The sequence below is a fragment of the Solanum pennellii genome, chromosome 9 (genome assembly GCF_001406875.1).
Source record: "Solanum pennellii chromosome 9, SPENNV200".
Lineage (NCBI taxonomy): Eukaryota > Viridiplantae > Streptophyta > Magnoliopsida > Solanales > Solanaceae > Solanum > Solanum pennellii.
Genome location: NC_028645.1, coordinates 1,001,979 through 1,015,091, shown reverse-complemented (window position 1 = coordinate 1,015,091; position 13,113 = coordinate 1,001,979). Strand labels below are relative to the sequence as shown.

The following is a 13,113-nucleotide window of genomic DNA, read 5'->3' as shown; positions in this document are numbered from 1 at the left end:
GCCCCCCCCCCCCCTCCTTTTAAAACACTGATACCTAGTATTGGATCTGAGGAGAGTGGGATACGCAGACTTTGTTCCTACGTAACGAGAGGAGAGAGGAGAGAGGTCGTTTCCAATAGATCCTCATCTCAAGAAAAATCTATTGCTCAGTTAAAGATTTTGTTGATACAGTGAAATTTAAGCATCACTGGAGATGTTACGATCAACTCTGTCAAATTGGTCATCAAACACAGATCCTTGTAACAAACAAGGCAAAGATATGCCCTCTTGGAGAAAAAAAAAAGAGATTTTGTGATCATCTGTTACTCTAACTTCTGCTGTTAAAATTCGTAGTGAAATCCGAAAAGCACTATCCACCCAAGACAAAAAAATGAAAATATTTAGAGCTCATTAGTACAGATCGTACATCTGACCTTTTGTGCTCATGGAGAAACGGAGCATTCGTGTAGTATATACATCAGTAGTCAGTGATGACGAAACCTTTTCTGCTCATTCTGCTGCCAAATCAAGATTTGCAGCTTCCTGTTCTCCATCTTCTTCCGTTGGAGCTTCAATGCTCTCTTCAAGAGGCCCCTGAGGGCTTCCGAAAATGGTCAGGAACGTTTGTCTATGACATTCGTCACAGAAGAAGAAATAGGAGAAGTGGCCCTCGTTGGGAAGCTTGTGCACCACCACTCTTGGCAGAATTCTAGCTACATAGTCGGTCATTTGGTGTGGTACAACGTGATCGTCCAATCCCTGTTCATAATTCAAATGCTGATGAAATGTGTACTACACAGTAGAGACAATCCTATGTTTGCACATACAATGTACTAAAGAAACTCAAATGCAGGAAGAGACGGAGAAAGCAGATGAAACCGAGGAAACAAGATTTGAATGTTTGCAAACCTGCCATATGTGAACTGGTCCTAGAAATCCAGTCAATTCGCACCTCACTTGACCATAACCAAACTTAAGCCATGATAGAATCCCTTTACCAGAACACTTTTCTTGCACTTGAAGATCCACAAGGCTAAACCCCCAATTTGACACCTGAAGTGAAGCTTCCTCTATAAATGGCTTCGTGCTTCCCTGACGTATTGATTCCTCAACATCCCTGTGCCAAAACTCTTCAAAGGCTGGTTCTCTGATCAGCGCTTTATCCTGAGAACACAAGATAATACATGGCAAAGATAATTAAAATGTTACTGAAGACATTGCAAGCAGAAGACAGAGAGAAGCAACCATGTCTCTTTTCTGCATTTATCACAAATACAATCAAATCAGTCTCAATCCGCAAATAGTTGGGGAATTTAGGTTCTCCAGGTAGGGGTGACTTTACAATTTTCTGCTACATATATCACACACACGACCAAAAAAAAACAGAAAAACAAAGAAGAGCAAGAGTAAAAACTAAACAGGAAGAACTTGACTGCTTTCGAAATGATGCAAAGTGTTCACTTTTTTTCCTTTTTTAAAAAAAAATAAATAAAAGAACTATAGGTTGGAATGAAATCTTTTCAAGTTTTTAGTTAGTGCAGGTCACTTACTACAGGCAATCTGAACTGAAAACATAAGAATGAATACATTGTAGACTCCCTTTTTCTTGTTTCCGAGAGGTGCACAAGTAAATATTTGCATTCTATAATCACCGATAAGACCACTCTAGAGGACCAGAAGGGGTAGGGGGATCCAACATTGAAAATTCATAGGTGAAATCCATTTACTCAAATTTTACATTATTTGCATGCAGGTTTTCAATTTCTTCAGTATAAAAATATCTACCTTTTGTCCCAGCGACAGAGACATGTATTTATCAATTTGACCATGCTTTCCAGATAGAAATGTCCGGCGATAGAAGTAATCAAGAAATTTTGGAGATCTTCGAGCTAAATAGTATGTCAATTTCCTTTTCCTTGTCCACTTGTTCCAAGTTCCTCTCATCTCTTCTTTGGTCATGCTTGATTCATATGGGTTGATAAATGGGGAAAACATAGCTACACCTGTAACAGGATGATAAAATCATCAGAAATTTGAAGAGTAAGGTTTATGTAATCAATTAGAGGGTGTGATGTTTTATCAGACCATCCAACAACCAAGTAAGCTATCGCATTACAGGTGAATCATCCAAGAGATGTTCCTTTTATTATCTCTCATATTTTAAGAGACACCAATTGTTGATTGTGGTGAACTGTCTTAATAGCATATTACCATGCCATTCTACTTTAACTTTGAAACAATGCATGCCAAAAGAGAAAAAATAACCTTGACGTTTTAGTAGAGAAGAGTTGAATAAAAATGGAAGAATGAACATACCAGCAACTCGATCAGGTATAAATTTCATTGCAGCCCAAGCATGTATTGCTCCACTTGAGTAGCCCAAAACCCAGAATTTACTATTAACTCCTAAGGCATTAGCCAAGTATTGCATGTCTAGAGCAGATGAGTTAAGGTTCCGCTCAGGGTGAGGATCACTCTCTCCAAAACCTGGAAGGTCATAAGTTACCAAACGAATGCCAAACTCTTCAAGAAGTGATACTTCCACTCCAGGTATACCTATCACAAAAAAACATATAGAACAAACTAATTAACATCAACCATTGTTGTTGTTGTTGTACTAGCTATAGAGCAAGTCCCTACCTCCAAGTCGAGAAGAGAGGAAGCCATGTGGAGCAATTACAGAATATCTAGCTTTGTTTGATGGAACTCCCATCTCATGGTATGCCACATGCCTGCCGTCTGGAAGCACTATACGAGTAGCACTAGGAGGATGTATGTACACTTCTTTCACTAGCTTGCCTGTGGTTTCTTGTTTACTATTTACACTCAATGCTGCAGATGTCACCAATTATCAAAAGAGAAACCAAGAGAATCATGAACCACAAGAAAAAGAAAGGAAAAAGTATTATTACGATCCCAGGAATATAGTAATAGAGCCTAAAAGTGTTACGATGGATACCACTATGACTAATAATATTACAATGGATCCCACAAATAAAGAGAGGAAACATTTCTAAAGCTTCTTCTTCACCGAAGATAATGCTAGATTCGAAAATTTCCAGAGATCTAAAGTAGTTAAAGCCTTTAAATTTCTTTACTCCATCGTCTTCAAAAGAATGGAATGGTTGGAGAGGAAGGTAACACATTTTAAAAATTGGATTGCTTCAATTTTCGAAATGAAATTCACATATTCAGAAACCATACAATAAGTACTACAAAATACAACATTCTAAAGATCAAAAAAATTTGAAGTTCTGTTTTAGAACTGTAGCAACAGACAAATATGATTCCCGAATAGTAATAATGCCAAACAAGGAGTCTTTTCTAAAACATTAAAAAAACTGATCTACGATAGTTGGACAATCAACTGAGCTACTAAGATTGCCCGCTAAACAGGTATTAGTTTTCCTATTCTTCCATTTCTATGTGCAGCCGAATATTTTAGATAAAGAATTTCAGTTCTACAATCACAACTTGTATGAGAAGTTAATCAATCAAACATGGATAAAGTAATCAAAGGTGACGAGTATTTTGACTACTACAGTAACTAAAACCTCACACTTCGAAATTCAAAATTCAAAATGGATGTTTACAGAGTCACATGCCAATGCTAAAAAGTAGAAATTCTCAAAAGTACTAACAGAAAGCAAAAAATTACCGGACATGGCGAGGATGAAGACGAAGAAAATCACCGGCCAAGCATGCACTGGATCACGATCCTCCGGCAAAAACTCGTTCAAAACACTCAACCTCCTGGAAGCTTCAGCTAAAGGACCTTTAGTTTTCTGCACAATGTACGATTCCTCAGTTAACAAGCTTTGTTGCACCACATCTCTACAACCTCTCATCAATTCCAGCAACATTTCTCCCCAAGCCTTCGCGAAACCTTCGATTTGGTCCTTAAAACTCTCCGGCTCCGCCACAACTTCCTCAATCGCCGGCGACTCATACACCGATCTCTTCTCCTCAAACGCCGGCGTAGAATACGTCGGAGCAGAGATTTCTCCGGCAAACCTTATTCCACTATCCTCCACTAAACTCGCTAGCTCGTCTCTCCATGACTTCGCAACTGCAACATCCGCCATTGTACGTCTTATCTCTCAATATATATCTAGTTGATCAGCTGTAGTTCATCGTCTTTTCACCATCAAACGTGCTTCACCTATAAATTCCACCAGCTACACGAGTTTTCAGTTGAGCTGTTTACACATACAAACACACATTACGAAGCAAATATGAACATAAAATTCGAGTTTTCCGGTAACTGTTAGACTGACTATCTATTTTAGTGTTAGCAAAACTATATGTAGGATTTTACTGATAAAGTGAGAAATGAAGGAAGATCACCGCCGTGTTCCGGTGACTTTGCGGAGGAGAGTGGCGGTGCACGGTGGCCGGAAAAGGGATAGTGGAGAGAGAATATTGTATAAAGGAGAGATAGTGATCTGCTCACTTAATTAGTACGTGACAGTAATTAATTAATGTACAAAAATTCTGTCGACCCCACTTTTTTTTTTTTAGTTTTTCTTTTTTTTCTTTTATTCTTTTGGTTTTACCGCTTTTCTTTCCCCTTTTAAAAGAACTATTAAAAAATGATTTTATTTATTTATTAAAATTTATGGTCAAATTTTATATTTATAAAAAATTGAAATTTCGTATTTTCAAATCACAAAGATTTAATGCCAAATGAAAAAAATATAGAGATTTCTTATTATTATCATTTTATTTTGATATAAAGATTTCATATTATAATTTACATTTTTTTTTAAATATATAATTAATCTACATAAATGTGTCCTTTAAATTAACATCATTTTATATTTATATCCTTCAACTTTCAGTATGCACAAGTCGGCATTAAAATTTCTATAAAGTTGAACAAAATAGACACATGAGTCGTACATGACATAATACACGTAAGACATCACGTAGGATAAGAAATGACATGTATGATATCATGTGGGACACATGTGTCTACTTATACACATTGAAAATTGAAAAGGAAAAATATGATTTGAAACTAAATTAAAGAAAATATTCATGTATTATACCGTAATATAATCTTATGATTATGAGCCTGTTTGGCTCAGCTTAAAAGCTGGTCAAACTGACTTAAAAGCTGATTTTTGACTTATTTAGCTGTTTGGCAATACTCAAAATAGCTTATTTTAAGTTAAAAAAAACTTATTTTAAGCCAAAAGTTAAAAGCTGGGGTAGGGGTGCTTTTTTTTTAGCTTATAAGCTGTTTTAAGTTGACCACATTTTTATTTTTTTGCCCTTAATATTTTTATACAATCTCCAAATTACAACATAACCGTAACATCTCTTTCTTCCATTTTTCCCTTTTCACGTTTGGCATAGCAACTTCAGCACTTTTATCCAAACACATAACTGCTTATTTTAAAAATAAGTTTCAGCACTTTCAAAAGTACTTTTTTAAAGCTGCTTTTATTAAGCCCATCCAAACGGGCCCTATATTTATATAATTAAATAATAAAATTATAATTATATTAGACAAATAAATGAATTGATATATCATAATAATTACATTAATTTCAATTACGCGGCTTTCTAAATAGTAGTGAGGCGCATGTGAGGTTTTGCTTTTCTCATATCGTAAAGCTAACGTAACGTAAAATATACTCTCTTTCCTATTCAATCCTAACCGACCAATGCAGAAGAATCACATCTTCTACCATTAAATAATAAAGTTAAAAAATAATATATATATTATGTTTTAATATGAATAATTTTAGTTTATATATTTTATTGTATATTGAGAGGTGTATAAGTTATTTCATGATTTTTATGTATTAGTAATTTAAAGGATTTCAATACATTTATTAAATTTGATTAATAAATTATACATGATAGTAAATTATTAATTCAAATTAAATATTATAAATATACTTTGATTTAATTGTACCATATAGCAAATTATTGTTATTTTCACTACTCTTCCTGGTGGAATCTCGCTCGCCATTCTCGTTTGGTGGCAGTCTCGCTCGCCTCTATCTTTTTTATACAAACACAAATGTATAAAATGCGTTTGTGTTTGTAAAAAGCGAAAGAATATTATATAAATACATATATTTTCGTTTCCCTCTCCCAGATCTCGCTTGCCACTCTCCCTAGTCTCGCTCGCCGCCCTCGTTTCTTTCGCTTATACAAACAGCAACAAAATGTATAAATTATGTTTCTGTTTGTATAAAGCGAGAGAAAATGTGTATACATATGCAAATACATATATCTTTGTCCTATTCACTTACAATTATACAATACAAGTATTTTTCTATTCAATTTTTTTTTGTCTTTCTCTCTTTCTCGTTTTATACATACACAGATTCTACAATTGATCTTTTGTATACAACTAATTTTTTTTGTATATCTATAGCGAATTATACAACTATTTTCTTTCTATATGTATAGCATATTATATAACTGTTTTTTTTTAATATGTGTAGCGAAATATACATATTTATATTTGCTAAGAAACACAATTATACAAACTTTGCTATAACAAACAAATATAAATTTATATTTGCTATACGTGAAAGTTACTCTATCTTTTATAACGTGCCACTTTGAAAGTATTTGGCACATACTTATTGATAATTTTAAAGAATTTAAGCAATAAAAAATATTATTTTAAACATTTGAAGGTTGTAATTTCATATTAAAAGTATGAAATTTATGAAATTTTGTTAATATTAAGAAATTTGCTAATTAATTAACAATGATTCATGTTTGTTTCAATTTGACTAAAATTGTAATTCAAGTGCTTCCTTTTCAAGACCCCAAAATTGGCCCAAATTGCTACCTTCACAGATACAGCCCACGAACAAATACAGCACCCTGCGCGTCTTCTTCTTCTTCTTCCTTCTCCGGCGAACGCGAACCCAGACCAGTCCATCTCGCCGTCGCCGTCGCCGTGAGGTAATCGTGAAACATATGTATTTATTTGAATTTGACAACTTGTGTTTTAAATAATATTGTGGATTTGTTGAATTTTGCTTTCTTTTGAATTGGTCTGCTGAAACAAACAGAAGTACTGTTATATATATATATATTAATCACTGAATACAAGTTACAATGTAGAATACGCGCAACAAAGTAAGGAGAGATAACCGTAACCAGAAAGGGATGAGATACAAGATCATAGAATGGAGATGAGAGAATTAGAAAGCCAAAGCTTCGACATAATAGTTTGCGTAACCGTTTGTTCCAACTCCTAGTCTTTTTTAGCAAATGGTGAATAATATTGTAGATTGTTGATATTTGGTTTCTTAAAGAGTTTTTCATCTAACTGTTATGCATAGCTTACTTATAGGATAGGTGACATTGCCGAGCATTCATATTTGTATTTTCCACTTTTCAGTTTTCATAATGCTCAATAACTGTAATCAAAATCCCAAACCATCTGTTTACAGAAGTGAATGCTTAGCTCCATTCATTTGTTTGCGATAATAAGGATATTTACAGTCGTTGTTAAATCATATAAGAATTGTCGGGATTGTATCTTGGCCATTTAAGTGAACTGACCCAAACATTCTCATATGTATCAATTTAACGCAATTTTGCTTAATTTTCAATTGTCATTATTATTAGTATTACCAAATATAAAGCTTGAAGGAGAGAGGGGAGCACAACAATGGCGAATGAAACAATGGCTGAACAACAAAAGAAACGAACGATGGAGGCATTAGAGCGAAGATTCGCTCAAGCAAAAGCTGAAATTCATCAACAGCAGCACAAGAACAAGAGAGTCGCTGTTACTACAACAAAAACTCTAGCTGAAAACAACATTGGAGTCACCACCCAGAGTATCAATTCTTCGCCTTCGCCGCTCAAATCAACGACTACTTCCTCAGCTCCGTCATCCAAAAAAGGTTTCTTCTTTTATTTTTTTTCTCTGTTTTACTAGTTTTTAATATTTATCAGTCAACTATTGTGGCAGAGCCAAAATATTCATTAAAGGGTTCAAAATGAAGAATTAGGCCAAGGGGATAAAAAAATGTTTTTAGCCTTGTTTGTATATACAGGGTAATTTCTGTTGAATAAACCCCTTGCTTCTACCTGGCTCCACTCCTGAATTCAAGGAATCCTCTATATTCATGTTGTCTATGTTAATAATAGAATTCAACGTATTTTGTATTTTATGCCTGGATATCATAACCAGTATCTCATTCATGTCTGTGCTTGCATTTGTTCACTCTCTTAGATGACAAAGTAGTTCTGCAAGTTTGAATTAGGTTCAAATATTCACCAAATTCAAATTTCTGTGCGAGATGCCCCGAATGCTCAATTGCTATACTTGAAGCCAATTCATATCCTTCTGTGATTCAAATAGGGTGAATATTATTATTGTAACAATATCCTTGCTTGTTCTAGAATTGACTTAGCCATGAAAACAACTTCAATAATTCCATCACCAATTCTTGACTTTGCGCCAACTCAACCATCAAATTTGCAATTTGATTTCAATATATGGTTGCATCATCATTTCTGACATTGACATCCCTGTTAGGGTTCTGAAATCAGTGCTAAACTGTGAATTTTTCTTCTGATATTCTCTTTGATTTATCTGTAAACTTTTGGCATCCAAAAGCAGTGTAACAGTTGGCGTTTTCCAGGAATGTTAGTTAGACATTTTAATGTGATCCCTCTTAATTTCATCCTCCAAAAATAAAAATAAAAATAAAATGAACCCTTATTGATTTATCTCATCCAAACATTTTCCTGGTTTATTTGTAGGCCATATATCTTTTTCTGGCCATACATCTGCTCAAGGTACAACATTTCTCCGTATGCTTCTCTTGCATTTTATCTATAGAAAGGTATACATGAGACTAATCCAGGATGCTAAATTTTGTCCTACCACATAGATGTTGAACTAAATAATCCAGCATACCTTCAGATATCCCATTCAGTAGACGATAATCTTCTGAAAATTACCGCTGAGGTAAGAATAAACGTGATCAGTATGATGTTTCAAGGATGCACACAGCACACTATTAGTTAGTCGTTCATTACTCATCCTGTTTGTTCGTTGCAGATTTCTGGTAAAAACACGACTGCTAACGATATTTTGCACGATCTTCTCCAACATGGTGATTCAGCTCAGAAATATATGCAGGGGTCAAAAAATGTGAAAGTTGATAACTGGATTCTTCTTGATAGTGTTGTGCAAAAAAGCAGCATTGCTACTGGAGCTCGTAATCGGGCTTTGCAGAGACAGTCGAAGAGATCTAAAAGACGTATGTCCATAAAACAACATAAGAAGTTTGGATCATTTGATTTGCCTCAAGAGTACCATAAGTGAGTTCCATCTACTTTTTGTGTAAACGAGTTTTAGGTTGCCTTTTTAAAACTTTCTGCCCTTCTCAGTGAGGTATCATGTGTAGTTTTTAAACTTGCTAGAGTACAAGGTATTTTATTGAATGACCAGTAACCAGAAGGTGCTGTGAGTATTTACAAGGAGTTGCAGTATTGCATACTGTAATGATCTAAAAAATCTACCAGCCTCCATATCATTTGATCTGATGTGGTAATTATCTGCACAATTATCCTCGGGAGTACAAAAGATGAATAGGCTGCTATTTCTTCTCCCTTATGTTGTTTATGGTATATATTGCTTATCTAGAAAGTCAAAGCCCGAAATGGATTTCTTACACAGTGTGGTTCTGCTGCATAAAATTCAATTTCCAAATGATTGAATTCATCTGTCTACTTATTTGACTTTTAGCTATGTTGTTCACCTAGGATTCTAGGAACACAAAGTTATGTATTCACTTTCTGGTGTTGCCTGGATCATATTTGTTCTGAAAACTCTATATGGCTTGTTCTGCAGCTATGACATCTTCAAGCCAATGCATGATAGGTGGAAAGGCTACGTGACAAAACTCCTAAAGAATATTGGGTTGGTGTTTTGTTTCATCACATTTGTTATGGTTTAGTTTTTTCAAAACAGGCCTTTCCTCTAGTGATTCTGATATACAATTGACTTGCATGTCTCTCAACGACAATATTGGTCTTGCAGGAAAAATCAGTTATCACAATGTCTTCTTAATGCAGACTTGCATGGTGCACTTATTCTAGGTGAAGTATAAGCCACATCTCCTCCTCTTTAACTCTTTTAGGTAGACCTTTCAGAACTATAACAAGCAAATGCTATATTGTTACTCGCTGCTTCGGTCCTGTCACTAATGTTTTACAAGGATCTAAGCATTCTTGGTGGTTGATCTAAATTAAGATAAGCAGTTCTCTTTATCTAAAGCCTGAATATGGAACTCTGATAGAGAAAATTTTCGCTGTTTAACTCTTGTACAGTGGCACATGCTCACTGATAATATAATTCTTTGTTTCTGAAAAATTGTGACATTTATTTCTTGCAGTTGTTCAGTGCAAAATAGCAGGCTTAGTTGGTGTACGTGGTATCATGATTCGTGAGACCATAGAAACATTTGGAATAATCACAGAAGACAACAAATTCCAAGGTTTGTCCTGTTCAACTTAGATTTCTACAATATGACATATATATATGTCCGTTACAGTCTACTTTCAGTAGGGTTGATACCGCAGTAGAACATATTTTGATGCTTGCTTGCTTCTATCTTCTCTTTATTTTTCTTTTGCGTTCTTGGTTGAGCGCTTTTTGGTTGGGCCACTCACCTTGTTGAGCAATGAACCATACTACCAATTGAGGCAGTATTTTCAAGTTTTGTTAGTTTTTCATTTCTACTTGTGCCATTCACATCCTTAGCTTAGAAATATTGTATTTCAATTTTGAATCCAAAAGAAATTGGCACCCTAGCCGTTTTGCTATTGTTCTGAAAGAAGTCTTTGGGAAGTGTAATCCATTCCGACTCTCCTTCTGGGAATCGCTCCTCAGTATAGGCTCATCTGGTAAATACTCTGTCCAGCCTTATCCTTATTTCAGCTAATTTTAGTTCTTCTACTTTCCATTAAGCTGTAAGTAGTCGCCCATGCTGTCATTGCGACCTGAACTTCTTTTTGATGCACCTTGTTGGTAATTTAGTGTATATTCTGTAAGATATTGTATTTGATTAGCTGGTTCTTTTATGTATATTAATTTTCTGAGGCTTGGTAACTAAGTCTATAAATCCAATTACTGTCTATTTTTTTTGTATGAAGGAAAGTATTTCATTAAAAAACATCAAACAGATGCAAAATTACGGAATAGACTAAAGGGCTCACAGAGAGCATAAGCAAAAGTTGTTAGCTCCTTTACAATCTTCAAACTAGTACTAGTCTACTAGAGAGCTAACAAGGTCAAGAAATAGTTCATTTCCAAATACAGGGGTTAAATTAACCCAACTGAATAGCATAAGTAAACATCTAGCTTTAAGAGAGTGGTTTGGAGTTGAGATCTCATCAAAATATCGGACTGAGGTTCCTTGCAATCTATTAACACCAAAAAATAACTCCAGGGATCAGACTTTTCTTGATGGACTTATCAACTCCATGTATTGCAGCTTGTATAGTCTTCTATCACATTATGTGGCATGACCCATTGTAAGCCAAAAATGCAGCAGAACATATTTCATAGGACCTTAGCCACTGCACAGTAAAGGAGCAGTTCGATTGTTCCTGTGCTATTCTTCTTACATCCTCAAGAGTGTGTATTATACATAATTTGGAGGAGGAACCCTTAATTGACTTCTTACGCGAAAACCTTGAACCAAGCTAAGAAAAAACTACTTCTCTTCTATGTTGCTTGGACTCTCCAAAATGCTGTCTGCCGTCTCGGATCCATCACTCACTCGGCCGCATTTTTGAAGAGTCCGAGTAACCTAGCTTATCTTTTCCTTGTCAGTTTGTGCCAAGAAGAGAAAGGGATGGGGAAAGAATGCAGAACTCCAGTTCTTGTTTTTTTACCGCCTTACCTCATCTTATTGCTTATCTGAATTGCAGTTGTACCCAAAAAGCTTTCAGTATTTATGCTACAAGTCGATTGCTGGAAAATTACATTGGTTGGAGACAAACTCATTTCGAGAAACATGACTACGTGATAGAGATATTGTTAAGACAAATATTTATCATATGGGGAATTTCTTGGCATTTCAGGTGAGAGTGGCATTATTCACAACTGTACATCTAAAAATGTTGCCACAAGCTCTGGTTATAACTAATCTTTCTTTTTGCAGTATCATCTTACAGATGAACAATGATCCCAATAGCTGTATTATTGCTTGGAAGATCAAATGGCCTAAATTTCGTTCTTTTAGCCGAGGCTGATCAAAAGAAAGACTACGTTGGGATTACAAAGGCGCGGCAGGCATCTAAGGGTGTAATTAGTTTTTGAAATTTCAATTCTGTATTAGAATTGAATGTGTCTTTGTTAGGTAAGTTTTATATCAGTTGTTGCAACAGAAATTCAACAACTTCATACCCCGTGTAATCTCACAAGTGGGGTCGGGTGAGGGTGGTGTATATACGACTTTATACCTATCCTGTGAAGGTAGATAGATTGTTTCTGATTGAGATATTCCTCGTGTCAGTTATAGGTATACATTTTAACTTTTTATTTAGAAAGCGAAATTTTTCATATTGATTTTACGATTAAACGAAAGGATCTTAGAGTTTTCTTAAAGAAAGTTTCACTTCTTGCATTAGGCTTTGTATTCATACATATTTGTTATAAAATAATTGAGTTGGAAATTTCAATAGTACTTGTCATCTCAACTTACTGCAAAATTTTTGTTGTAAATTAACAATATTGTGATTATTTACTTGCATTACATATGTGATAGGACGATACTGCTGAGGTTATACGCTAAATACAGACCTTATTTTAAGGTACATCCTTATGTGTAACTATAATACGTTAGTAGTAAGTTTAACGATAAGAAAATAAAATCATTAAATTCAAAATTAACGATAAGAAAATAAAATCATTAAATTCAAAATTCTGAATTTACCTCGATATGTATTAATTAGTTGCATGTGTTACACATTGCTTCTTAAAATGGAACAAAGTAAGCACTATAGAAAGAAAAAAAACTACTAAGTTCTAAAATGAAGGAAATAATTGAAATTTATGTTGACATCTCGCGCACGTGAATTAATATTCTTGAATAGTCTGAGTAACGTAGGTTTTGAAATTCACGTGGC

At 34.7% G+C, this 13,113-nt stretch overlaps 2 protein-coding genes across 3 annotated transcripts; one reads left to right on the top strand and one right to left on the bottom strand.

The window, feature by feature from the left end:
• Positions 1-157: 157 nt before the first annotated feature.
• Positions 158-4,430, bottom strand: LOC107029651. Its single transcript, XM_015231084.2, has 7 exons — positions 4,327-4,430; positions 3,638-4,178; positions 2,620-2,811; positions 2,296-2,535; positions 1,765-1,982; positions 889-1,143; positions 158-738 (listed from the first exon to the last, which is right to left on the bottom strand). The coding sequence occupies exons 2-7, from the start codon at positions 4,062-4,064 to the stop codon at positions 490-492; spliced, it is 1,581 nt and encodes a 526-aa protein (XP_015086570.1). The 5' UTR covers positions 4,065-4,178; positions 4,327-4,430; the 3' UTR covers positions 158-489.
• A 2,327-nt stretch (positions 4,431-6,757) lies between these two features.
• LOC107029600 (ribonuclease P protein subunit p29) lies at positions 6,758-12,571 on the top strand. Of its 2 annotated transcripts, none has more exons than XM_027919449.1 (10): positions 6,758-6,915; positions 7,588-7,868; positions 8,734-8,769; positions 8,865-8,941; positions 9,035-9,297; positions 9,830-9,898; positions 10,019-10,077; positions 10,374-10,475; positions 11,914-12,066; positions 12,160-12,571. In XM_027919449.1, exons 2-9 carry the CDS (start codon positions 7,631-7,633, stop codon positions 12,009-12,011), a joined length of 942 nt encoding a protein of 313 aa, XP_027775250.1. In that variant the 5' UTR covers positions 6,758-6,915; positions 7,588-7,630; the 3' UTR covers positions 12,012-12,066; positions 12,160-12,571. The 2 variants fall into 2 exon arrangements, with proteins under 2 accessions (XP_027775250.1, XP_015086519.1); XM_015231033.2 differs by having other exon boundaries at positions 12,147-12,571.
• Positions 12,572-13,113: the final 542 nt, after the last annotated feature.